Source organism: Colias philodice, chromosome 3, assembly GCF_061535455.1.
Source record: "Colias philodice isolate Cphi_HAF_F1 chromosome 3, ilColPhil1 Martin Lab GWU primary, whole genome shotgun sequence".
Lineage (NCBI taxonomy): Eukaryota > Metazoa > Arthropoda > Insecta > Lepidoptera > Pieridae > Colias > Colias philodice.
This window is the reverse complement of record NC_143088.1, coordinates 11,007,234-11,034,394: the sequence shown is the minus strand read 5'-3', so window position 1 is coordinate 11,034,394 and position 27,161 is coordinate 11,007,234. Positions and strand designations below refer to the sequence as shown.

The window sequence follows — 27,161 nt, the reverse complement described above, 5'->3', positions numbered from 1 at the left end:
ATTTCGTAATAAAATTAATTTAATTTAAAGAGCCATCTATTATTTTACGTATCAAATAGACCAATGTCTAGCCGATTAAACGTAAAACTAATCCTTTATTTCACAGGTCTTAGCGGTCAAGGAATAGGTTTCCAAGCGCCAGAGAACCAAGTATGGTACATGCTGTTCATAATCTTTGTACCATATGCAATGCTCCCGCTCTCTCTCGGCTGGTGCATAGTGATTGGACTCTTGTCGTCTCTTTCACACGTACTGGCCACGGCTGTGGATATCAAGGATATTATGGATAATAACCCTGATGTTGTAAGTTGAAAAAATATTGTTTTATATTTCATAACTGTGACCTTCACTCTGTTTGCTGTAAAACTGTGCATATTTATAAAAAAAAATAACACTTATCTCAGCTGAAAATCACTTAGGGACTCATTCCCATGCTATTCTTTCATTTTCTCTTTTTAACCTGCTACACTTATTTATTCCTTACCCCACAGGCAAAATCCTGTGCAATGCGTCTGCTCATAGCTAACGCGCTGTTATACAGTGCAGTAAACTTCGCGGGCATGTATGCCAAGTATCTCGCGGACTGGGGACAACGCAAGGCGTTCCTTGAGACACACCGCTCTATGGTGACTCGACAGAGGACCAAGCGAGAGAGTGATAGACAGTGGAAACTGTTTCAGAGTGGTAAGTTTAGGTATTGCGTGATTATATTTCACATTACAGGCAATGTAACTTCCGGTAGTTACGCGCTAGTGTGATAAACTTGGCTGGCATATACGTCATGTATCTTGCGGATAGCGCAAGGCGTTCCTTGAGATGCATCGTTCTATGGTAACGTGACAGAGGACCAACTGTTTTCGTTCTTCGAGACGCACTGATCCATGCTCCAGGCGAAATAATAATATCTAATATTACTATAGTTTTTTTCGCTTTTATGCTAACTATTATAGTCTACAGAGTATCTTATAAATATGTATATTTAGCAGATCCTTCACTTATTTACTTTGTGGAAAAATACTACTGAATCGATCTTCCGGACATATGCTCATGTATTTTGTGCTGTTATACCGGGAAGGCAGCAGTTTATAAATATTTCTTAATATGTTAACAAAATGTTAAAATTAATGTTAGCAAATGTTTTGAATGCTTTCAAAATTCCTATGAACTATTTTTGTATTTGCAGTGATACCAGACTTCTTAGCCACAAAAATATCTAGTCATGTTTCGAAAGTGAAGGGAGAGTTTCAAGAACAACAGTTCAACAATTTATACATTCAGAGGCACGAAAATGTGTCCATATTGTATGCTGATATAAAAGGATTCACTGGTGAGTTGAATTCTTTTAATGCTTATACATATTATTAATAATAATATTCGTGTTTTATGTCTGTCTTTCCTTTACTCCTAAAATATCTGGAGAGATTTGGATATATCATATAAAAAAAATAATTGAATATCCTGATGATTATATAATTTATTTTAACACTTTATTTCCTTATAGAACTATCAAGTAAGTGCAGTGCACAGGAACTAGTCAAATTGCTCAATGAATTGTTCGCGAGGTTCGACAGGTTGGCATCGGTAAGTAATTTGATAGACATTAATGAAGTTATGATATTAATGATGATAATAAGACTTCTAATAGAGTTCCGGTTGCGGTAATCAATTGAATTGAACTAGTCCTAGTATAGTTAGATTTAAGAGAGACAGATTGTGCAATAAAACGACTACATTCCCTAATTTATTACTCTGAAAGTTGAAAGAAGAAGTTAGTGTATATTTCCTAAAAATCCGTTTACTTTTATCATCAACCCCATGCCCCCCCTCGGCGAGGCGAAAGATGGTTCAAATCCCACCTCGTGATCGATTTTTTTTCTATTCTTTCTCATCAATCCCATAAATTAACAAAGAGCGTATGAGCACACGTGTCATAAACGTCGTGTGAAACTTCTTTAGCAAGATTCAATGCACACGTGTCAGAAGTGAAACTTATTTATTAAGATTCAATATCAAAATCGTTGCCTTACTCCATGCAGGAAGGAAGGACATTGAAATTTTACTCTCAACGCGCCTTAAGAAGTTTCACTTCAAAAAGTGTCACAATATTGTTCTATTGTTTTCCACTTTGTCATTAATGTTAAACTACTGTCACATTAATTGTCTTATTATTGGTATTCCTTTTTATTGGCGTATTGTTTTGTTAAAACTTAAAGTTAATTATATAAATATTGTAATACAAATAGCTGTAAGGAATCTATGTATGTATAAAAAAAAATGTATGCGTGTACTAGAGTACACACGTAAGAAGTGAAACTTCTTTATGACCTTAAAAATGTCACGAGTATGGCGTAACGCAAAAATGTCACGCGTACGGCGTAACGCAAAAATTTCACGCATACGGCGTAACGTAACCCAAAAATGTTACACAAAATTTTTGTCCAACCCCGATAAAGAAGTTTCACTTCAAAAAAATATTGTGTAGGAGAACCACTGTCTTCGTATCAAACTGCTGGGCGACTGCTACTTCTGTGTGAGCGGGCTGCCCGAGCCGCGCGCGGACCACGCGTACTGCTGCGTCAACATGGGCCTGCACATGATACGCGCTATACGTGATGTGCGGTACAATGCACAGGTAGGAGGTATATTAATACTTGAACGTGTAATATTAATAAAGCGTTAAAGTAGCTTTAAGATCATATGGGCCGTTGTTTTAAGTTATTGAAGTGAAACTTCTTTATCGGGGTTGGAAAAAAAATTAGTGTAACATTTTTCCGTTACGCGCCATCTTGTTCTTATCCCTACCACGCGTGATTCGACGTATTTCTGTCAAGTTGCATAATATTATAGTAAATTATTTTTTGAAATATAAGGTTATAAAGAGGTTTCACTTCTTACGTGTGTACACTAGTACACGCACACATTTTTTATTTATAAGTAAGGTTGGGTCGCCTAAGATCGGACGCATATGCCGAAAATTTTATACGTACTGTATTTTTTATTTTATTTCTCATGATTCGATGTCGTTTTTCTGTTGCGGTCAACTGTAAATTGATGACAAAAAAATATTGTTTAACCCCTAATTTTTTGGTTTGCGTAGATGCTATCTATCTAAGCAAATTTAGAGCCTAAAAAGCAGACTTTTTTCGACTTACCATAGTGAAGAAAATAACAGTTCGGCCGAAGATCGGACTATGTAGTATCTTCACTTCTATGCGTTTAATAATAATGTTAACATTAGGAAAACATCCGGACTTACGTCCATACATTGAGCATCAATGATTGAGTCAGGAAATTCCTCAAAAAATTTGACAAAGAAGTTTTTTTTTTTATTGCGTTTTTTTAGTCCGGTCTTCCCTCCTCATCCTAATTAAGTTTCTCAAACTTTTATCCTCCGTGTTCTAGGACTAAATAATGAAAATGTACCTAAGGTCTGATAGTCATAGCGTCATTGGATAGTTAAATATATTAAAAGTTAATAATTATTGCGCATTATTGCATAAGGCGCAGTCAAGAGCTAAACTTCGGTCCGATCTTCGGCATTGGGAGGGAAGATCGGATCTTGGGTTGTGAACGTCCTAGGCGTAATCAAAGTATACAGATGGAAAGAGGATTCGCTAATTCTGCCCCAAAATAATTAATTACATTATTTCAATGAAAGTACTCTCCACAATGAGCCATCAAAATTTTGTAGGTAAGATCGGATCGACGATTTTCGCCACAAAATACACCTTTTCTGCTGAATCACCTGTGTACACGTCCCGTCTGGTCGCTGGCCGGCCGCAGAGTGAAGAGAGGGGCAGAACAAAATGGCGGATCTAGTAGTGTTGGTAGCAGTAGAGAATATTGCCTAGTTTGCGAGTTATTCCATGCATCCGATCTTATGTCACATCCGATCTTAGGCGACCCAACCTTAGTGGCTTGAAATAAATAAATAATGAGTACAAAACATCATCATTCATCGTTTGTTACCACTATTTTCCACGCAACTAGCTTCTCATGTGGATTTGAGTGACTGGCCCAGTGCAAGTTGATAGATGTCACATGTCATATAAATTTTTGATTCTTAAACAGGCTTTCTCTTGGCTTTCTCATCATCAAAGGAACAATTTTAAATCTTTTTAAAATACTTTAGATTACAACGACTTACCTTTTGATTTTTTAATTGTAATTTGTATGAAACACTTCTAGATTTTCAGAGATTCATAGTCTTATTAATGAATCTTATGAGCCCTTCATATTTGGAGGACGATCTATTGAATTTCCTAAGTAAATCCCACAGGTAGACCTAGACATGCGCATCGGCATCCACAGCGGCACAGTGCTGTGCGGCGTGCTCGGGCTGCTCAAGTGGCAGTTCGATCTGTGGTCCCATGACGTCACGCTCGCTAACCATATGGAGAGTGGCGGGTTACCTGGGTAAGTAGCAAAAAGATATTTAAAATTAATTAATGCATTAGAGCCATAACACGAAATTTTTACCACGCTGCGATGATGACGTTTTTTGTTTGTTACCACGATGCTGAATCATGATGAATCTGTTTTCAGTCTTAACGTTACATATGGAATAAATGGCGCTACGACATACTAATTTATAGTTTTACTAGCGTTCCGCCCCGGCTTCGCCCGTGGTACCTACATGTTTAAACTATCCTATCTCTCAAGTTGGATCGAACTGCACATGGTATGCGAATTTTATTATAATCGGTTAAGTGGTTTAGGAGTCCATTGAGGACAAACATTGTGACACGAGATTTATATACTGGATGTAATCGTTAAGTGTGCACAGGCGATTTTTCCGTAACTATTACATATAACAAAAAACTTTAAACTGATATCGAAAGTACTTAACCTAATGAGTAAAATGGCCGTAATAAATTTTTAAAAATAAAACGGGAAATATCAAAAAAAATATCTTAAAACCCTCCCATACATTTAGTATGAGATATGAATATCACATGTACATTTAATATGAAAGATTAAAGCTTTCTCTTTCTTTTTTTGGTTTTCTGCTTAAATTACTTCGCAAATTTGAAGGGAAGTTCATTTAGAAACTTTAAATAGAGCTCCTCATGGTATTGTACAATGAGGACGTCATTTCGGAAATCTGCTATGAATACAAAATGTATGGGAAATCAAATGTATGGGAGCGTTTGATGTAACATTTTTGGATATTTCTCGTTTTATTTTTAAAAATTTATTATGGCCATTTTACTCATTAGGTTAAGTACTTTCGATATCAGTTTAAAGTTTTTTGATATCTGCAATAGTTACGGAATAATCGCTTGTGCACACTTAACGATTACACCCTGTATATTAAGATATGCATTCCAGTCGCGTCCACATATCCGCGGCCACACTATCCTGCCTGCGCGGCGCGTTCGAGGTAGAAGCGGGCGAGGGCCGCTCGCGCTCCGCGTACTTGCGGGAACACGACGTGGACACGTACCTCGTGCGGAGCAGCGAGCGGCCGCGCCCCACGCGGTACAGGACCAGTCTGCTGTGAGTTAATGCAACTCACATTTCTTTTGATTTTCCGATAAATAGTCGGTTTACTGACAAACAAACAAAAATACTTTATTTTGCACCAATAAATAAAAATTACAAAAGTAAATATATAAAATAAATAGACACAGTTGAGCACAACAGGCGTCTTATCGCTAAGACAGCGATCTGTGCCAGACAACCTGGTGGTCAAGGAAAAACAGTGTAAGTATTAATTTATGGGTAGTATTAATTACTGACGATAGTTGAACGTGACAACGTCCGATTGTGCTTCTTTGTCGCTCGTTCCGCGCTCTCGCTTGCACTTCAAGCCTTACATGGAACGCCTCAGAGCGAGGTCACGCCGCATGAGTCATGTTTTTTTGTATGCAGCCGGCTCTATCGAATTATAAGACGTTGTCACGTCAAAAGAATTTCTTTCTTGTATTGCCACTACTAATAAATGTAAATTTGTTACCTTAAATTTGTACAGGGCCAACCCACCACAAGCAGCGAATGGTAATGCGATAAGACGGAGAAGCGGCAGTATCGATGACGAGACCACCACTGACTGGATTCCCGAAATGCCATTTCAAAATGTAAGTATGTTCAAACTTCAAATGTAGATACATAAACAAAAAAATATATAATTAGCTTTGCCCTACGGTTTTACCCGCATGCGGCATGGGGCCATCACCATCCGCCTGACACAGGTACTGTCCGGACACGGCTGTTTTGGGTGGTACCTGTGCAAAGTCGCCAGACGGGAGCCGCAAATGGCTTGTCATTGGTGCGACTGTCCGGAGGACACGGCAGACCATACTCTCGCCGTGTGCCCCGCGTGGTCAGAGCCCCGTGCTCGCCTGGTCGCAGTCGTCGGCCCTGATCTCTCCCTGCCTTCCATAGTTCGCGAAATGGTTGGCGGCGACAGATCGTGATCCGCGGCTATCACATTCTGCGAGTATGTGATGTCGCAGAAGGAGGAGTCAGAGCGGGTCCGCGAGAGAAACCCTTCCGCGGATCCGATTCGGCGTCGTCGTCCTATTGGGCGTCGTCGCCGTGTCGCGGCCGCTTTACACGGTCGCGACCTGCCTCCCTGATGATGGGCACCGGATGATGGAACGGGATATAATCCATCATCCGGTGCGGAGAGGCGGCGTGAGAAGTGTTCCACTCACGCCGCCCCCCCAGGAAGGTAGACCTGGCGGCCTCCCGCCACATTCGCGTTGGGCCTGGAGACAGGCTGCCGCTGACGGGTCTGCGGACGCGGTTCTACCGAATACCCGCGGCCCCGTCAATAAAGCGGCACGGCGGAACACAGTGGAGTTTAGTCGGTAGGACCGTGCACTCAGCAGGGTGAGTCCGACATAACCCAGGGCTCTTCCCCCGAGTGCCCTGGGTATGCCTAAATGCATTCTCCACTATTAAAAAAAAAACGGTTTTACCCGCATAGCTCCGCTTCTTTTGGTCTTAGCCGGATTAAATATAGCCTATCCTCGATAAATGGGCTATCTAACACCGAAAGTATAATGGTTAAAGACATTTTTTGCCACCATTTTTATCTTTTTAATTACTTATATACTTATCTTAGTTATTTTGTCTTATCATAAAATTTAAAAAAACGGAGAACAAATCACGAGATTCACGACCCATGTGCAGCCAGGGTGAGGGATAAATAAATAAATAACACAATAATACAACAATAAATAAAAAAAGACGGGTTGCACTCCGGGAGTGCCGACAGAAGTGAAAACTTGATTATTAACGTTCAGCATGTTTGATATTTTGGAATGGTATCCGTCTTACGCATGGAATGGGCTAAAAAAATATCCGTCTTACGCTTTTTCGATCAGGCCACGTGTCCTGACGCGAGTTTAAGATTTTATACCTAACGCCGCTAAAGAAGTTTTCACTTCAAAAACTAAGTAGTATAATAATTATTATATTATGACTGTATGAACATTGCAGTACTTCAGCAGCGGGCCGGGCGCGCTCCGCCAGCGCGCGTGTCGCCGGTCGGAGGATGCGGAGCAAGGAAATGACGTCGAACTGGCTTCCATGTCTGAGGTGATTTGTTTTATATTTAATATGTGGGTAATAGCTTTCTGTTATAATTAGGGGCTATATTGGGATTTAAAAACTTATGGTTGTTATTTTATTAAAGTTACTAAGTCACGATTCAATAGCTAACCTAACCTAACCTAACCTAACCTAACCTAACCTAACCTAGAAGCATCCCTTTAATTCAATTTGGCAATAATATAACAACAACAAGAAATGTTAAAAATAAATCTGTATTAATTATTTCGTTTTATGATCCGTTCTCTCAAAATAAGCCTATCGCAGTTAAATATAAACATGATAAGGAGAAAAAATTCCGCAATTAGTTTATCTTTGACCTAACTGTCAATTCATATCCTAATTCTTGAAATATGACTATTTTTATGGTATCTTTATGTAATGGATAAAAAAAAACAAATAAAAATATTTTTCCAGTCCGATTAGTATCGATCTTTGACCTAACTGTCAATTCACATCCTAATTCTTGAATCATGTTTATGTTTATGGTATTCTTCAATAAAATAGAATAAAAAAAAAGACGGGTTGCACTCCGGGAGTGCCGGCAGAAGTGAAAACTTGATTATTAACGTTCAGCTTTTTTGATATTTTGGAATGGTATCCGTCTTACGCATGGAATATAAGGGCTAAAAAAAAAACATCCGTCTTACGCTTTTTCGATCAGGCCACGTGTCCTGACGCGAGTTTAAGATTTTATACCCCAACGCCGCTAAAGAAGTTTTCACTTCAAAAAAAACAACTAAATATATGTTCCCAGGAGGACGACATAATAAACCATTCCATAGAAGTGAGCAGTAACCGTAAGATGCGTATGGAACACATGCACCCTTGGTCACTCCACTTTCGACAGAAGTCCCTAGATACTCTGTTCTGCCAACTTGATGAAAAGACCTTCAAGTCTAATGTGATGTGCTGCCTCGTGCTGTGGCTGTTTATTTTGTGTGTCCAGTTCATCATGCATTATAAGTAAGTAAAAGTTAAGTCGAAATAATTTAGATTCCTATTCATAAAACTTGAGGTAAACGTCACTAGATGCTCTTTCCAGTTCAACAAGAAGACCTGCAAGTCCAATTAAATATTATAATTTATTATTTAACATTTTATAATTACTTAGCTTAAATATTCCAGATGTTTCCTGCTAGTGGCGGTATTCTTAGCCACGTCAATAACCTATAAATATATTGTGTACCATATACCAGCTGCCTCTTGTCAATAGCTGTAGGGCCGGCGCCCACTGCCGGCACGGCGTGGCATGGCAGGGCAGAGGATTTTATTACTAATGAAGTTATTTTGAATCTTATTTCAATCAGTTTAGAATTCAAGTTACTTTATTTCGATGCCACGATGCCGCGACGTATCGCAGGATGCTGCAGCATGACGCGGCACGCCGCAGGATGCGGCGGCATGACGTGTCTTGCTGTTTCATTCCAAGGAATGCCGCGGCGCGCCATTGCATCCCGCGAGGCGTATGCGTCACTTTGGGGTCGAGGAATTATGATTGCTAGCTAGTTGAAATAAGGTTGAAACTTATGCAGCATTAGTGGGGCTTTTAGCAGGATGCCACGGCATGCCGCGGGATGCCATTGCACGCCGCGGGATGCTCTGCCGTGCCATGCCGTGCCGTGGCGGCAGTGGGCGCCGGCCCCTACTGTTCGATGACAGTATCGCTCGCGGTCTTACTCGCACTAATAATAACAGAGGATTTCAGAAGCACGTCGTGTCTCTTGCATATGTGCTACTTTGTCACGACCATATCTATTCTACCGCGATAAAACATGTATCTTTCTTCATTCGAACCGCAAGGGACTGGAACGCGCTTCCTGAATCTGTGTTCCCCTATGAGTACAATTTGGGGGTCTTCAAGCGAAGAGTGAACCGGTACCGGTACCATAAGGGTACCGGTACTAGGGAAGTGCGTACCATCTTAGACCACATCTTAGCTTTCCATCAGGCAAGATTGTGGTCAAGCGCTTCCCTATCTACAATAAAAAAAAATCTATCTCCTATAGTTTTTTTACCTCTCGTTCAAAGCCACAGTAAAAGGACACAAACAGATACTAAACCTCAAACTACACCATTCTAGCTGCCTTTTACTAGTAGCGGTGCTCCTATAGGAAATTTCCCTCGCCAATGCAGATGAAACTGCACGTTTACCAACTTTTAAACTCTATAATATATTTATTCCAGCTGTCTCCTCCTAGTAGCAGTACTGCTAGCAATGACAGTACCTCTCGCGTTATCCTTCGCACTTGTAATGGCGGAGGAGTTCACAAGCACGTCCCGTCTCGCTCGTGCGTCCGCTGCGCTCAGTGGGAACAGAACGAGACGGAACATGCATATCTGCTGCTTTGTTACTATCATGTCTATATCCAGGTTTGGGGGATTTTTATTGTGATGATGTAGGTAGTGGTGGTGAAAGTGATGAAAAAATTGATGATGAAAGTGACGATTAAACGGATGATAATGGTGATGGTAGCGATGATTGTAATGGTGATTAAAATAACAGATTTAAGAACTGTTTAAATCAACCATAATTGGAAATCTGATCAATTTTTAATTTTACAGACTATTAAGACGTCTTGAATAGCTGATGATAGAAAGGTTCATTTAATCAGTTTGCATGTGAAATATAGTGTAAAATATTCAGTCAAAGTTATTTAAAGTCACTGATATTGACAAAATCACAACAACAGATAATAATAATTTTTGTTAAATCTGACCAAATTGTCAAATTCTGTTCATCATTCAATTCATCATCAATTCTTCCAACCACACACCAACAGTGAACTTTCTTCCAGCACAGCAAAACTCTACGTCTGTCCAGCGTCATTCCCAAACTTCGAGCCCACTAACTTCACATTCACAAACACCACAGAAGGCAAGGACAAATCTGGAGAGTGTTATAGACCGGAATACGTTGTATTCACTTGGATCTTATGCCTTGTGGCTCTGACATCTATTCTGAAGCTATATTACTTGATCAAGACCTTCCTGGCCATCGTCAATGTGGCTCTCTACTCTGTTCTGCTGTTCGTCTACTATAATGTGTATAATTTTGACCCGACTAATACTAACACGTGAGTATATTTTATGAATAATTAAATCTTCATCCTACTACTATTATAAAGGCGAAAGTTTGTAAGTATGGATGTATGGATGTATGGATGTTTGTTACTCTTTCACGTAAAAACTACTGAACCGATTACAATGAAATTTAGCACACATATAGAGGGTAACTTGGATTAAAACATAGGATAGGTTTTATCCCGGAAATCCCACGGGAACGGGAACTATGCGGGTTTTCCTTTGAAAACGCGGGCGAAGCCGCGGGCGGAAATCTAGTATTCTTATATTTGGTGGAATATTTTCTTATTATTTTGGAGAAAAACAATAAATTAGCTCTAAAGTGAAATCAAGAAATAATTAACTCAAGAAATAAATTCCGGTACATTAGTAGCACGGTCTGCTCCTGACTCATATTTCGGAATATTCCAATAATATTTATTGACTTAGATTAAATAATAGTTTCTACATTTAATGCGCAATTATGAAAGCGTATTTTTGAAGAGAAACTTGTTTAGGGGCACTGAGAGTAAAATGTCAAGGTCACGTCATGGCAATATCGTCACGTAAGGCGATGATTTTGGTATCTTTGAATCAAAGAAGTTTCACTTCTGGCACGTCTGCTTGGCACACACGTTCTTTTTCGACCAAGGAATAGCAACTCGTGCCACAAATTCCAATATAATAACTCATTCCAGGCAGCTCCCGTTCTACGCGCAAATGATGATCCTGATGCTGATGTTCCTCATCATAGTAGTGTACCACGCGAGGCTAGTGGAAGTGACGTCACGACTCGACTTCCTGTGGAGGCTGCAGGCGAGACGAGATCTCGCTGAGATGACGGAAACACGACGAATGAATAGACATCTGCTGAAGCATATACTGCCAGATCATGTGGTTAACCATTTCTTGAGCAAGGATAGGTGTCCAGACGTAAGTATGTAGATAGGATACTTAAGGTTGTTGTTACGTCACTTTTAGTCAAAACTAGTTATATCATGAAAGTGACGACACAGCTCGACTTCCTGTGACAGCTGACGAGACCTCGGAATATAGGTGTCTTTATTGATGAAAAGAAGATTACATATTTTATAAAGACTGTCTAAGAAAAGTGCGGATTTTTCTTCGGACAATGTTTGACCTTGTACGTACTGCATTTACTGCTGAATGATAAGGATAACCTGGCAGAAAAACTTTACCGAGTCAACAAAATTTTCTGTATTTCAGGAGCTATACTCTCAATGGCGGGACGAAGTAGGCGTAATGTTCGCGGGTATTCCGAACTTCCACGAGTTCTACTCGGAGGAGCGCGCCAAGGAGTGCATGCGGCTGCTGAATGAGATTATTTGTGAGATTTTTTGTCTACCCACATTTTGTAAAAAAAAATATTTAATTTTTTTGGCTGTATCATAGTTAATTGTTATAAATATCTATAATATAATAGAAAATAAATATCGCCGTAATGGTTTGGTTAAAGTGTGATGGTTCAATCTTACTTGTTTTTGTATAATTTTTCCAAATTTGCCAAACATTTATCACTTACTTGTATTGTAAATTATTAATAATCAAAAATTGCTAAAACACAAGAGTTTATATTTCTGCAATGTTTTTAATTGTGCCATTTTTCCGATTAGCTAAAGTTAAAAATTCATTTATGGGTCAAGGTATACGCTTTTACAATAGAATTCCTCATAATATTAAAGAGTTTGGTAGTGCTAAATTTAAAACTTATGTAAAAAATATATTAGTTCAGAGAGCCTATTATAGCATTAAGGAATATATGGAAGATGAAAATCCATGGAGGGTTGTCGCGTAAGAACCACAGGACAGTTCTTTGGCATATTATGATATATTATGTAGTTAGATTTAAGTTACAGATTATGTAATATTGACAATATGATTTTAAAAGAGCAACTATGGAGTTTCTTGCCGGTTCTTCTCCATAGATACTGCTTTCCGAATCGGTGGTAAATGTTAAAAATACTTATGTAATGACGATTCGAAAGTGCTACTAAAAGTAGTCTAATTGAATAAATAAATGTTTGAGTTTGAGTTTGAGTTTGAGTTTAATGAACTCTTTTTCGTTTTTTCAGTTGATTTTGACAAACTCCTAATGCAACCGCGATTCAAAAGTATTGAGAAGATTAAAACAATCGGTGCAACATATATGGCCGCTTCTGGACTCAATCCGGACCACAAGGTATTTTTTAGAAAGAAAGAAACCATTTATTCCAACACACAACAATAGCATTGTAAATTGTAAATAGTAATAGAAAAACAAATACATACACATTATTTTATTCAAAACAAAGGCTATAGAAGTAAATGACAAAAAAACAACTATCAAAAACTCTTGAATGTGGAAACTAAATCATATTTTTTAGGAATTACGAGGCTCTTTTCAGTAAATCAATCTATTCAGATTTTCGTATAATTTGTAATATTTCGATTTTTTTTTTGGATTGCAATCACCCCTTTTAATTTATTAAATAAAAATAAAAATTGGTTGCCTGTAAAGTCGGTTTCCTGACGATAGTTGAACGTGACAACGTCCGATTGTGCTTCTTTGTCGCTCGTTCCGCGCTCTCGCTTGCACTTCAAGCCTCACATGGAACGCCTCAGAGCGAGGTAACGCCGCATGAGTCATGTTTTTTCGTGCTTGCAGCCGGCTCTATCGAATTATAAGATGTTGTCACGTCAAAAAATATATATTTTTACAGACAGGCGACGACGACTGTGAACACCTGTGTGCGCTCGTTGACTACGCGTTTGCATTGAAAGATGCGCTCGAAGATATCAATAAGAACAGCTTTAACAAGTTTCGCCTGAGAGTCGGTATGTATTTAATAAAGAAAAAATAAATAAAAATCTTGAAAAATTATTTACTTTGAAGTGTACAAAATAATGTACACGTGGAATTAATAAATTAGTAGTTACGGAAACTTTAGAGACTCAGACAGACTTAAAACGCCACAGAAAATAATATTGTGGTTTTAATCGAGATAAGTACTTTTAATTTACTTCCATGTTTCGTGTAGTTAATAAAGTCAATTTTATAATAAATTTACTTACGAAACTCAAATTCGAAATTATGTAGCAACTGTATTATTAATAAACATGTTTTAAGTATGCTAAGATATTTCATATCGAAAATATAATTTGTGCCTAACGTTTGTATAAATAAATGTCGATATGTTTTCCCAAGGAAAACCAACCAAATTTAAAATTATGAAAATCAGTCCAGTTCTTGCCTCATAGGTCCTACGACGTACCACTATCGTAATTTTAAAAATACTTAAAAGGTTGAAGAAAAAAAAAGGGTTTAACTTTATAGGGACGTAATTATTTGTACATAATTTGTAATTTCAGTACATAACCTAATTAAACATTTTACTACATTGGTTCGTAATGTACACAGATTTTAGGCTGGGCCTTACGAGGTTAAAGTGCGAATTTAATAAAGCATGCTCTAGATACCTTGAGAAATTATTATATAAATAAATAAATAAATAAATAAATATTATAGGACATTATTACACAAATCTACCTAGTCCCACAGTAAGCTCAATTAAGGCTTGTGTTGTGGGTACTAGGCGACGATAAATATAATATTTAATAAATACATATTATATAGATAATAACACCCAGACCCAAGAACAAATAATTGAGTTCATCACACAAATATTTGCCCTGACCGGGGATCGAACCCGGGACCGTCGGCTCAGTAGGCAGTTACTTTACCACTGCGCCAAACGCGTCGCCAAGATTTTTTCAGGCAACCCCTATTTTTTATCATTTTTAATATACTAAATATATGATAACTTTAAATGGGGATATATAAGTTAAGTAATGCTCACCTGACCTCCTTATTTTATTAAATTAAAATTTAAGAACATTTCTTTAAACACACATAAGTACAGAAATCATCTCAAAACAAAGGTAGAGAAAAATGTTATATCGAGTATCAAGTTTCGTTCAGTGAAAATAGATGTCGCTACATGCTGTTGAGTAGAATTGAATCGCGCTAGCAAAGTTTTTTGTTGTATATTGATATAATTTTCGAATGGTCAGGAACAATAGTAAATTTGCGCGTATAGATTTAATTATCAACTTTTTGGAAAATCTGACAATTAGTCAGATTTGATTTATCTTAGATATGTAAGTTGTGTGTAATTAGGTAATTATTGACCACGTAATAACTTAATATGTATGAAGTATATAATTAGGTTATTTGTTATAATAATATATATTTGTGTCATTTTATATCTTACTGTATACGATTTTCGTTTAATAATTTATTTTTGAAGTGAAAACTTCTTTAGCGGCGTTGGGTATAAAATCTTAAACTCGCGTCAGGACACGTGGCCTGATCGAAAAAGCGTGACGGATTTTTTTTTTGCCCTTATATTCCATGCGTAAGACGGATACCATTCCAAAATATCAAACATGCTGAACGTTAATAATCAAGTTTTCACTTCTGCCGGCACTCCCGGAGTGCAACCCGTCTTTTTTATATTTTAAAATTGGGTTGACGATCGTATTACTTTAGTATCTAAATGACACTAATAACTTTTTAAAAATAAAACGTGATATATCCTAAAATTTTATATTAAACACTCCCATACATTTAACAATAGTTTAACAAAAAAATTAACATTAGTTTAACGAACAAATTTAACACCTAACGGTAAGTACACAGCCTATAGAAGTATAGAATATACAAACCGAGGGTTGCCTATTCTTCTCCTGGCACATTTTTGGGTTGCCAGGTGTAAACAGGTATTTTGCTCGTAGTTATTTTCACCTATTTTTTTAATATATTAACCAAATATAAAAATAAGCGCTGTTTTATTGTGAATACGATGATATAAGGTTGCCCGTAAAAAATCTGTCCTGAATTACGGTTGCCGAATTTCAAAAAGTTAACTTTATTATGCCAGAAATCGATTTTTTATGAAAAAGTATGCAGCAAAAGAAGACAACGAACAATTTTTGAAAAAAGTTAAAAGCTTCGACTCAAACACAATACCTACTTAGTTACCGTTAAACTCAATGGTGAGTCAAAAAAATCAATTTTTAATTAATTATAGCCTAGCCAAGATTTTTTCAGGCAACCCCTATTTTTTATCATTTTTAATATACTAAATTACCTATAAAATAATTTTTATCTATTAAACAGATCGGTGAAGGTCGATGTTATATCAGATCTTCGACTATTATAGTTATGGAACAATCGCCTATGCACACTTAACGATTACACCCTGTATGTATAAATGGTAAATAATATACAGGTATAAGTTGCGGGCCACTAGTAGGCGGCGTGATCGGCGCTCGCAAGCCGGTGTACGACATCTGGGGGAACACGGTCAACGAGGCCTCGCGCATGGAGTCCACTGGCGCAATGGGGAGGATACAGGTCACCAAGTATACTAAACAGGTACAAGTGTGTCATTCGTGTCACATTTATTATTAGTACACAGGGTGTCCCGCCTTCGGTGTTATAAGCTCAATGACTCAATTCTAATTAAACTTAAACGGCAAAACGATGTCAATTTTGTAAATTTAAATTTTCCTTAAACTCTACATTACATACTCCACTACTAATGTTCTTCCAGTTTATCAATGCTACTCGTGTTCCTTTATTATTTATGTATTTCAATGTTATTGTCCGATGTCGCGTTCAGATGCTAGAGCGTCAGGGCTACGGCGTAGAAGCGCGCGGCTGCGTAGCCGTGAAGGGCAAAGGGAAGATGGAGACGTGGTGGGTGACGCGGGGCCGAGCGCGCGGGCCCGGCGCCCCGCCGCCCCCGCCCGCGCCCCGCTCCCTCGCCGCGCTCGTGTACACCATGCTGCAGGCGCGCCGGCGCATCTACACGCACCCGCTGGACGCGCCCGGTGAGTGCACACACACGTGGCGCCGCGCTCGTGTACACCATGCTGCAGGCGCGCCGGCGCATCTACACGCACCCGCTGGACGCGCCCGGTGAGTGCACACACACGTGGCGCCGCGCTCGTGTACACCATGCTGCAGGCGCATCTACACGCACCCGCTGGACGCGCCCGGTGAGTGCACACACACGTGGCGCCGCGCTCGTGTACACCATGCTGCAGGCGCATCTACACGCACCCGCTGGACGCGCCCGGTGAGTGCACACACACGTGGCGCCGCGCTCGTGTACACCATGCTGCAGGCGCATCTACACGCACCCGCTGGACGCGCCCGGTGAGTGCACACACACGTGGCGCCGCGCTCGTGTACACCATGCTGCAGGCGCATCTACACGCACCCGCTGGACGCGCCCGGTGAGTGCACACACACGTGGCGCCGCGCTCGTGTACACCATGCTGCAGGCGCATCTACACGCACCCGCTGGACGCGCCCGGTGAGTGCACACACACGTGGCGCCGCGCTCGTGTACACCATGCTGCAGGCGCATCTACACGCACCCGCTGGACGCGCCCGGTGAGTGCACACACACGTGGCGCCGCGCTCGTGTACACCATGCTGCAGGCAGCAGATTTACAAGATTCATATTCATACACAAAAATTTTTTGACGTGACAACGTCTCGATAGCACCGGCTGTACGCACGAAAAAACATGACTCATGCGGCGTTACCTCGGTCTGAGGCGTTCCATGTAAGGCTTGAAGTGCGAGCGAGAGCGCGGAACGAGTGACACAGAAACCCAATCGGACGTTGTCACGTTCAACTATCGTCAGTAAACTGACTTTACAGACAACCAATTTTTTTAAATAAAGTAATTCTACTATCTCATGACCGAAACTCAGCCAACAACAGCTAATGTGTGTTGCGTCATCAGTGAGCGTGCGGCGTCGCACAGCGCGTGCGGGCACCGCGCCGAGCCACCGCCGGCACCAGCTGCGGCGCGCACACACGCGGCACGACCATCCCACGTGAGTACACGCATATACGCATATACACCGCAATACAGATACACTTGCACATGCCATATACAGTTGTACATACTTATACACTTGCACATGCATATACAGGGTGTAATCGTTAAGTGTGCACAGGCGATTATTCCGTAACTATTACAGATATCAAAAAACTTTAAACTGATATCGAAAGTACTTAACCTAATGAGTAAAATGGCCATAATACAATTAAAAAAAAAAACAAGAAATATCCAAAAATGTTACATTAAACGCTCCCATACATTTTTATCGCTTGCGCACACTTAACGATTACACCCTGTATACTTCCACACACAGACACCTGCACCCAGAATATTCTCTTATACACATACACACATATACATTTGCCTGCATTTCACTACACTTATACACGCACATACACTTCACCTGCACTTATACCTATAATCGTTTATACTTTATAGTACGCCAACATAAAAAGCTTTATAACTTGAGTACGACATAATTATATTATACATTATGATCCCACAGCCGTGAACTCGACCTGGACCTCCGCCCCTACAACAGCATGGTATCCCGTCGCCCCGACATGGCCCCACCCATGAGCGCCTCCGCCCCACACACCCCCACAATCCCACACCCACCAGACACCACCACCAAACTCGGCTTCGGAGCCAGGCTCAAAGCCGCCAGCTTTTCATACAAAACACGACCCACATCGCAGAAACTTCCAGAAGATCGAGGCTCTATAAACTCAATATCAAACGGACTAGGATCGTTTCGTATTAGATCGCTTACAACTGCGTCGTTCTTCAGAAGTAGGAATAAAGAAAGGAAGAAAGAAGAACCAGATGAAAATGGGGAGGTTGACAGCACTAGGATGTGAATTTAAACTATTTAATAGTGTTTATTTCCCACCAAACTTGGCTCGAACTTGCCAACTTCGAAAAATCCTACTATAGAAACCAGAAAATCATATTGATTGTGTTAAAAGTATATTGTAGTATATTCAATTTAGCTAAGCTTTATTCTTTATGTAGATCAATAAATCTCCAAGAATTGTCCAGCTGTACCCTGTATATAGGTAGATACCCACCGGTAGCAAATTTTAATTATTTCTAAGTGAAAACTAACAAGGTTTTTGGCGCAGGCAGATAACCCAAAGTAGAAAACCAACTAAACTAGGATAAAGCCCTTAAAAAAATTAAGAACAATCCATCGTCAAAGTAACTTTGTCCAACTGCACGTTGTACATTCTTAGTTACTTTTTATACATTGCAATTATATGATTGCAATACAATTTACTTAAATCGTCGCAATAGGTCTTCGTTTAAAAATGATGTACTTAGAAATCTTGCATTTATACATATACTTCAAGTCTGGACGAATAAACTGTACCTACTAATGATCGAAAAATATATTATCTCTACCTATTTATCTATTACCAATATTTTAATATTCTATGCGTTGTTTAAAAAAGTAAATATATTATTTGAATAAAAATAATTGTAAAGAGAGCACCAAGACGTAATCGCTTAACTATAGGTATAATATAATAATAAGAAATACGCAAAATATTTTATAATTACAATTACCTATAATATATTTATTATAGGAACCTAATATGTTAGTCCTTTCTATTGAACGGCGCTGGCGCCTTATTTAATTTAATAAATAAATAAGTAATTTATTTTCTAATAAAAACTTATGCTAATTTACAGATTGCCAGACAATTTATTTATATTAATTAATATTGTTAATAATTATTATTGTGCCATTATATTTAATTTTGATAAATGGAATTATAGATCTATTATAGACTAATAAAAAGCACAAAGTAAGCACTTTTATTTTCCTTAGGTATGTTACATTCATTTGTTATTTATTTATTTTTTATGTGTAACCTAACTACATACCAATTGGTGATTTTATTTTTCAGACGTCATGGATTTTTTTATTATTAATAAATTTGTATTATGTTGTTGCTCGGAGCAATTATCAAGCCTGGAGAAGTAACAATTAATTGAACAATAAAGCACTAGTTTGGCCTTTTTGGCTTATGGCAAAATGTCATGCAAAAAAAGAGGACAGATATATGTCAGTTCGACAGTTTGAAATGACATGTAGCCATTGAAATTTGTTTTAGTGACCAGTCTGGTCACTAACGCATGGTGATTTTAATTATTGTTTTTGAGGTGAAAAACGTGTTTTCTAGTTTCTTATGTTATTTTCTGAAAAGATAATTTACTAAAGATTACATGGCTTGTGTTGTTTACGGCTGTAAAAGCCGTAGTACTGGGAAATCGGATGAAGATTGGAATTTGTCTTTTCACAGGTTAGTGTTTTGATCAATGTTTTTGATAATTGTATTATAAATAAGTTAATTTACGTTATTTTCATAATCATCTATGTTTTATCTAACCGTAATCATTGAAATGAAATCATAATCAGCTTAGTTTTTAGAAAAAATGCAAAATATAACTTCCATAGTGTTGTGCAATTATCGATACTTGAGTAGGTACGAAGTACTTCATTGATAATGACTGCTTTAGGTTAGGAGAAAAAAAAGGTATATTTAAGTATGGATTTTATTGTTATTTGCAGGTTTCTGGCTTGAGAAAAATTAAAAGATGTTTGGGTTAAAGCTATAGCACAGGGAAAATTGGAAGCCTTCAAAACATTCTCGGCCTTGTTCAAATCATTTCGAATCAGACGGGAAGAAACGTAAAGTGCTTTGCAGAGATGCTGTGCCACAAGTTTAAGGTGGCATCTATTTTAAATAATAAATATTGTAATTTGTTAATTAAGTATCGAAATAAAATGTTGTAAAAAAAATTTTAAATTTTATTTGTTTTATTTGAAGCAATTTATTTTAAACTTTTACCAATTTTTTCCTGTGGGAATGAGTTATTTTCCCGCGGTAAATTGTAGCCTATATGTTATTCTGATGTTTAATCTATAATATATTATAATATGTTTAATTCACAGTTTAATTGTAAAGTTCCATAAAAACTCATTCAGTAGTTTTTACGTGAAAGAATATCAAATGTCCATTCTTATATATTTTTGCTTTTATAATATTAGTAGGATGCGATTATTGATTTGTAAAAAGATCAACCAGGTGGAAGTCAGATTCGCGCACGAAGGGTTCCGTATAATTCTATCAATGAATCTATGAAAACAGGAAAAAATACGTACCTTTTTACGAAACCATAAAAAACAACCTAAACCGAAATACCTAATAATATTTTTTTATAAATACCACTACCATACAATGCAATACGCATCGTAAATGAATAATTCCAAATTAAACGAATCTTAAAATTTGGAATTACCTATCCATAATTCAAAATTAAAAGAATCTTAAATTATCTTCAAGCAATTTTATAACCTAATTTTTTATTTATCGATATTTTAGTATTCGATAAAGTGGCAAGCACTACCTTTTTAGAACAAAAAGTGGCTACATGTGGATTTGAATGCCAAGCCGATAACAGTGTGTTGTCTCTTTCTATCGCATTAATTAGGGTATTGAATAAAAGAGAGCCACTATATAAGAAACGTTCAATTAATTGTTACTTCTCCAGGCTTGTAATTGCTCCGAGTGTTGTTGTGTATTATGTTGAATGTAGTGATAGTACCTATATTCATTCATACATTCATTCATATTATCAAACATAATACCTATATCAGTAATTCACAAAATATATTTATGTAGTTATGTGCAATGTATTTTAAAATATGATTAAAAAATCTATGAGTAGTGTAGTGTTCAAATGCCAAAGGTTTATAATTTTTAGACGTAGGTAATAAAAGACGTAAATTTATATTGTAAATGAATTTAAGGGGATGTCAAGAAACGCTATAGTCTTCCAAGGGAAGAGATTGTATAGTTTGTAGGTAGAAATTATATTTAATTTATTGGAATTATCAATTTTTTATTTCCTCGATTTTTATTGTTTTGTGAGAATATGTGCATTTGAGTTATTTATGTAGGGACCAAAGAGATTAAGAACCAAAAGATCGGTTGCTTTCAGTTTCATGTTAAACTTTATTTAAATTAGCATTGATGAGCATCATCACAATGTGTAAAAACGCAACATAGTTCATTGTACCTAGATAAAATAATCTAATTCAATTTAAGTTTGAGTTTTTTTATGGTCATTTCAGTGTGATGAAATTAGAAAGATACATTTGTAACGATAAATTATTTATGTAGGTATATTCATGAAAATGATCTTATTAACAAATTATTAAGTTGCTGAACAGCGGATGGTTGAGTAAAATAATAAATTGTAAAAGCAATTTATATACCTAACTATGGTTCAATATAAAATAATATGCAATTTTTTAAATATATTATGTTATTGCAATAATTTAAGAATCAATTTCCTATATTTGTTCTATAATCGCCGATAATGTAATATAGCTTTAAGTGTATGGAGGTCTAAGATCTAGTTTTATTTAGGCGTAGTATTGATAAACCTCTAGTCTAGACTTTTTGAAGTATTTAATTTTTTTATTTACTTGTAAATATTTTTGCGAGATCTGATAAATATACGTAACAATTTATTTTCGGTCGACTTTTTATATCGATGTTAGAAATTAATGTGTCGCTAAGTCTATCAAGCCAAATATATTTTAATCAAAGAGAATTATTGATGTAAAATGAAATTTTACTGTTTCAAATGAATAAACAATGTGAATATACTTTCTTGTTTTATTTTACTAATCATCATAATTTGGACCCCATTTTTAGGGTTCCGAACCTCAAAAGGAAAAAACGGAACCCTTTTTCTCAGGAACGCGTGGAGGCATAGCGTGGAGGTATCATGCTGAAATTTGTATCGTATACTTAAGTCTACGGTCCCTTGATGCTGTGAAAAAATTAAACTTATAAGCCAACACAATCAAAATATACAGCTGTAAATGCTGAAAATGTTCGCAAATTTTGACATTCGCAAGGGAATCAAAACCTACATTAATGTCTACGTTACAGTGTAAAGAGGAATTTAATACAGTTGCAATTATAATTGACTGGGGTTGTAGATAATAATATCACGGTGCATTTAGATCAAACGAACAAGAGAAACAAGAAGAAAAAGAAATGAAAATGAAAACAACAAGCTAGAACAAGAGCATTCTTTCGTGATCTTTGAGTGTAAAAGAAGAATCGAATTCAATGTTGTTCAATATTAGAACATTGCATATAGAATCTTTTCTATCGCACTAAGAACAACGAAATAATGCTCTACGCCTGTTTACACTAAAATAATTTGACATTGTGGGGTTAGAATGAGCATTCGCTTGTTTGATTTAGATCGTAGCATTTAGATGCACCGTCATAAGATGTTCTCGTAGACAATAAAACTATTGTATTACTTAACTAGGTTGAATTTTCTTTTTCTTTTCATAGAAAAAAGCTGTGGCTAGTTACTCATTTGCTACTCTCTGCTCTGCGAATTAACCCTCGGAAAACCTACGGGAAAAAAATAGAAAAAAGTAGAATATACTTAACTACTTACTTATATATGAAAAAAAAACTTTCAACTAAAATGAAAAATCTTAATTTCAAACAAATCAAAAGATGGGTTATGATGATGTCTTTTGCATGTATAATATGAGTAGGATTTCAAGGATGAGGAGTAATTTATAGGTAGTGAAATAAAAATAAAATACGATTTATATGTAAAATTTATTTATTCTATACAACATTTTGTATATTTGTGATGCACAATTAAATACTTAATGATAAATAATAAAATTAGGAAGTTCACAAAATTCAATACATGATCGTCACAAGAACGCGTCAAAGTTTCTCACCAAATATATTTATTAACAGAGTTCATGATAAATAGTAAATAAATATCTATTTATAAAAAAGTGTTCTATGATATTCAATAAACATCTCCGATTTACAAAGGCTTTGAACTTTATGTCGTCAGAAAATAGTGTAAAAATAAAAATGTCGTGCCACAATTTTTTTATTTTGGTTATAAACACAAAGGGTTTCCCTTCCAGTATATTATTTCATTTAGTTCATTAATGTTTTTTATAATTGATTTTGCATTAATGATACTAAAGATTAGAAAATTAGTTGCCATTAAAAAGTAACAAGTTAGAAAAAGCCAATTAGTTGTAGACAATACTTTCTGGAATGTTTTGTTTGTACTATTTAAACAGCCGTTTGAACATTTGATGATAAAAAATGTTTCCGAAATATTTTCATATATAAAATTCAACATTTTTGACAAAATTTAAGGCAAGACATTCGAATGTTGTTTTGTTTGACAAAACTTATATATTATGGCACCAAATTTGTAAATATGTCTTTTCCACTTTAAAATTGTTATAATTTAATCACATGAATGGCGTTTTAAAGTTTTATTTGGCTCCAAATATTTGTTAATCTACAAAGTATATAATAATAATTGATCTATCTAATCAGTTGTGATGAGATTGCAACATCGGCGTCTGCAGAACTTCCGTCCACCTGGGAACAAAAAAAAGAAATTAAGCGTAATTTATTAAGATTATTCCAGAATAATTTACGACCAATTGAAATAGTTTTGTTGGATTCGTTTAAGAAATAGAAAATAAACATTTTTAATAAATGAAAGCTGGCGTACTATTAATTTAATAAAAACTAAGGTAATGTACCCTAATTTATAGGTTTAAAGTAAAAATAAATTGATGAAAGCTAGGGACATGTGCAGAGCTAGGGTACATTTAATCTTATGAAATAGGGAAATGTACCCTAGCTATAGAACTAGGGTAGAATGGTAATGCAAACTAAATATAACTAGGGTATAATTCCCATTCATAAAAACTAAGTGATCTAAAAATAGCTCACCTATTATACGTGAACAGACTGTCAGCTCTGAAGAAGTACACGTGACTCTTGTACTGCAACTTGAACACGAAGTCCTTCTCGATGCCGTCGCTCGGGTCTGGGGCGTTTACGCTATATCTGCAATATATTAGGGAAATATAAATAATATGTAAAAGACTAGGCGTAGAAAATGGGAATATTTTGTTTTGCATATGGCAACAACATGACAAAAAAATATAAAAGCGCTTTCACATTGTACATAAAAATAAGTACGATCTCACTTATAATTGAAGTTCAGGGTACATTTACAAGTCAATTACTAAAATCATTAAGACCTCACACTAAGACTTGGAAACGACCCCTTTAAAATAATATTTCCCGAATCCATCAAAACTACAGTGTTAAAACTATGAGTAAACATATATCTTTCTCTTATATATCTCTGTTGAAGGAGGTATAAGTGGCCTATTTTGATCATTAAACAACTGTAACTCCTCTGCTCATTTCCTTACTTTTACACGTCTAAATAAATACAATTTTTTTAGACGAGAGAATTGACTGCCTCCTTGGTAAAGTGGTTGACGCGTGAGCGTAGCACCGAGGGGTCCTGGGTTCGATTCCCGGTGGAGACAAAAAATGTCTCGGTCTGGTAGGACACAGAAGGCTGATCACCTACTTGTCCCTAAAGAAAATCAATCAGTGAAACAGATGTATAATGCATCTGCCCCTTACCCCACTAGGGGACATGGGACTTCACTTAAATAAATAAAATACTCACCCGAGCAGCGGCAGCGAGGCAAGCGGCGAGTCATCCTGCCAGCTCTTGTAGAAGAACAGCGTGTACACCGCGAACACGACCCACAGCTTCTGCCAGCCGTGAGAGTTCTTGAACTTGCGCAGCAGGTAGCCCGACAGCTGGCTCTGAAAACGCACAGTGTTACATGTCATACTACGTACATACAGCATTATCTACCGCTATACCATTCACACTCCTACACACTGCGTTATACACCATATTTTTTGTTATAGAATAAGATCTCAGAGTCGTAAGAGACAACTTATTTTTTCACCGGGCAAGCTTCACAAATATTCAAGTATATATTAAAATGTACACTAGATACTACTGTGAACTGAAACTTATGTGGTTTAGAAAAGTTGTGTCTTACAGTTCTGGGATCTTGGACTATTATCCCTTAATAGCGAGTTAAGCATGATTCGCGCTACACCGTGCCCGGGCCGGGAAACAAATGAAACAATATCCACCGATATTTCAATCAGTAGCTTAAATCATCTTTAACGCTGAGTGCATACATACAAACATACAGGTGAAGATAATACGTTTAGGGCCGGATGTGGTAGAGCCTAGCGCAGCGCATTTTTTACTGTCAAACTATTATCGACATTGTCCTCATTAAAATAACATTACAAAGCGTAACGCGGCGCGCGCTAACGTTCGAATGTGACTCTTCGTTGCTCCTCGGGAATAAATGTTTGTTATTTGATTTTGAATTCTAAATGAATGAGTACAATGTCGATAATAGTTTGACAATGAAAAGTGTCCTAGTGGTAATATAAATATAATAAATAAAACGACGTGTGGCACTCGGGGACTGCCGCGGTAAAGCTATTGCATGCTATGCCTTCAAGCCACACCTCCGCGCCCGTCGGAGTGGGGAGCGTGAGGTTTTTTCGTTACGGAATTTCTCGATTCGGTCCCCGCGCTCAAGGCCGGCGCTAGAAGCTATGCAATAGCTTAATGAGCAGCACGTACCCGCATGGCGAGGTGCAGATGGTCCCGCGACAGCGCGGTGGCGCGGTGCCAGCACACGCCGCTCAGCGCACCGCCTGCACCACTCAGCGGAGTCACACCTTCTGTGCTCTCTGCGGATAACAACGATCAAATAATACAGAAAGAGGAACCGAAAGTTATAGAGAAATAGATATAGATATATAAAGAAAGCGTAAGATTTTTTTTTTTAATAAGTAGCAATCCCCTTTCGTGCATTCATCGCTAGAGAAAAAAATCGTACATCAAAACTAACTCCGATACCTAAGTAACAAAGAAAATAGTCAACAAAAAAACACAGTTATAAGGTTTGAATGCTGTCAGGATCCTTTTTTTTAATGTATCCCGGCAAACCTTAATAGAAAATAACAACAATGTCTCACGGCGCAGTGGTACGTACTAACGAATACGACTGCTGTCGCGTAACGCAATTCCAAAAGGTCGTATCCTAACAGCATTTGAGCTGCATTAGCCCGGGATCACACGTTCGGTTTCGTAACCAATTTTCTAATCAGATTTTTTTATCAGAATTCGACGACCTGAATTGACATATGTGCCTTATGAAACATACAAAATGCGCACTCGAATCCTTAAAATTCTGAATTACAAAAAACTCAATAATGGTCTGATTTTGTTAGTATTTAAAAAAATCAGACCATTTTTTAGTTCTGCGGACCTGCGTTTAACCATGTCATTAATTAAAGAAAATCACACAAAAACCAACCTGCATCATGTTCCACATGAGATAGCGCAGTATCCACTTCGGTGGGCATTTCCCTTGCTGCCTCTATCGTGTCGGAGAGAGACTGCCACCAGCCAGAGAACTCTACGTCGTTGCTTGTACTTATCAGTAGTGTTGCGTCTTCGTCTGGAAATGAGTAATTATAACTAAGGGCCGATTTTTTCAATGCTTAGATAAAACTTATTCGTCGAATAATGTATAAAACTACCATTTTAAAAACGTAATATCCTATCCTATCCAAAGGTTGCCTGGCAGAGATCGCTTGAAAGCGATAAGGCCGC

The 27,161-nt window shown here is 37.3% G+C and overlaps 3 protein-coding genes across 5 annotated transcripts in view; 2 read left to right on the top strand and 1 right to left on the bottom strand.

The window, feature by feature from the left end:
• The window catches only part of LOC149490025 (uncharacterized), a 34,138-nt gene extending 34,025 nt beyond the window's left edge, over positions 1–113 (top strand). Inside the window, exon 11 of the mRNA XM_089715092.1 lies at positions 107–113. Coding sequence (XP_089571218.1) covers positions 107–113 — 7 coding nt within the window. The remainder of the gene's footprint in view (positions 1–106) is intronic.
• On the top strand, positions 107–19,336 carry LOC149490024 (adenylyl cyclase 78C-like). The gene is made up of 20 exons (XM_089714834.1): positions 107–303; positions 492–684; positions 1,184–1,327; positions 1,502–1,581; positions 2,483–2,632; positions 4,280–4,416; positions 5,332–5,499; positions 5,975–6,080; positions 7,450–7,548; positions 8,318–8,526; positions 9,748–9,933; positions 10,359–10,637; positions 11,322–11,556; positions 11,851–11,971; positions 12,717–12,823; positions 13,344–13,458; positions 15,915–16,060; positions 16,308–16,534; positions 17,449–17,538; positions 18,052–19,336. Exons 1-20 carry the CDS (start codon positions 160–162, stop codon positions 18,404–18,406), a joined length of 3,291 nt encoding a protein of 1,096 aa, XP_089570960.1. The 5' UTR covers positions 107–159; the 3' UTR covers positions 18,407–19,336.
• Positions 19,337–23,748: 4,412 nt separating this feature from the next.
• Positions 23,749–27,161, bottom strand: part of LOC149490022 (FERM, ARHGEF and pleckstrin domain-containing protein 2-like) — a 67,533-nt gene continuing 64,120 nt past the window's right edge. For all 3 annotated transcript variants that reach the window (XM_089714806.1, XM_089714808.1, XM_089714807.1), the window contains 5 exons: positions 26,863–27,006; positions 26,124–26,233; positions 25,131–25,273; positions 24,374–24,490; positions 23,749–24,013 (listed from right to left, as the gene is read on the bottom strand). In XM_089714806.1, coding sequence (XP_089570932.1) covers positions 23,965–24,013; positions 24,374–24,490; positions 25,131–25,273; positions 26,124–26,233; positions 26,863–27,006 — 563 coding nt within the window. In that variant the 3' untranslated portion in view covers positions 23,749–23,964. The remainder of the gene's footprint in view (positions 24,014–24,373; positions 24,491–25,130; positions 25,274–26,123; positions 26,234–26,862; positions 27,007–27,161) is intronic.

Excerpts from the sequence above, each read along its gene's own strand:
- LOC149490024 (XM_089714834.1), top strand. The coding sequence starts at position 160 with ATGCTGTTCATAATCTTTGTACCATATGCAATGCTCCCGCTCTCTCTC. Across the intron at positions 5,500-5,974 it reads CGGTACAGGACCAGTCTGCT|GGCCAACCCACCACAAGCAG; the intron begins GTGAGTTAATGC and ends AAATTTGTACAG. Across the intron at positions 11,972-12,716 it reads GCTGCTGAATGAGATTATTT|TTGATTTTGACAAACTCCTA; the intron begins GTGAGATTTTTT and ends TCGTTTTTTCAG.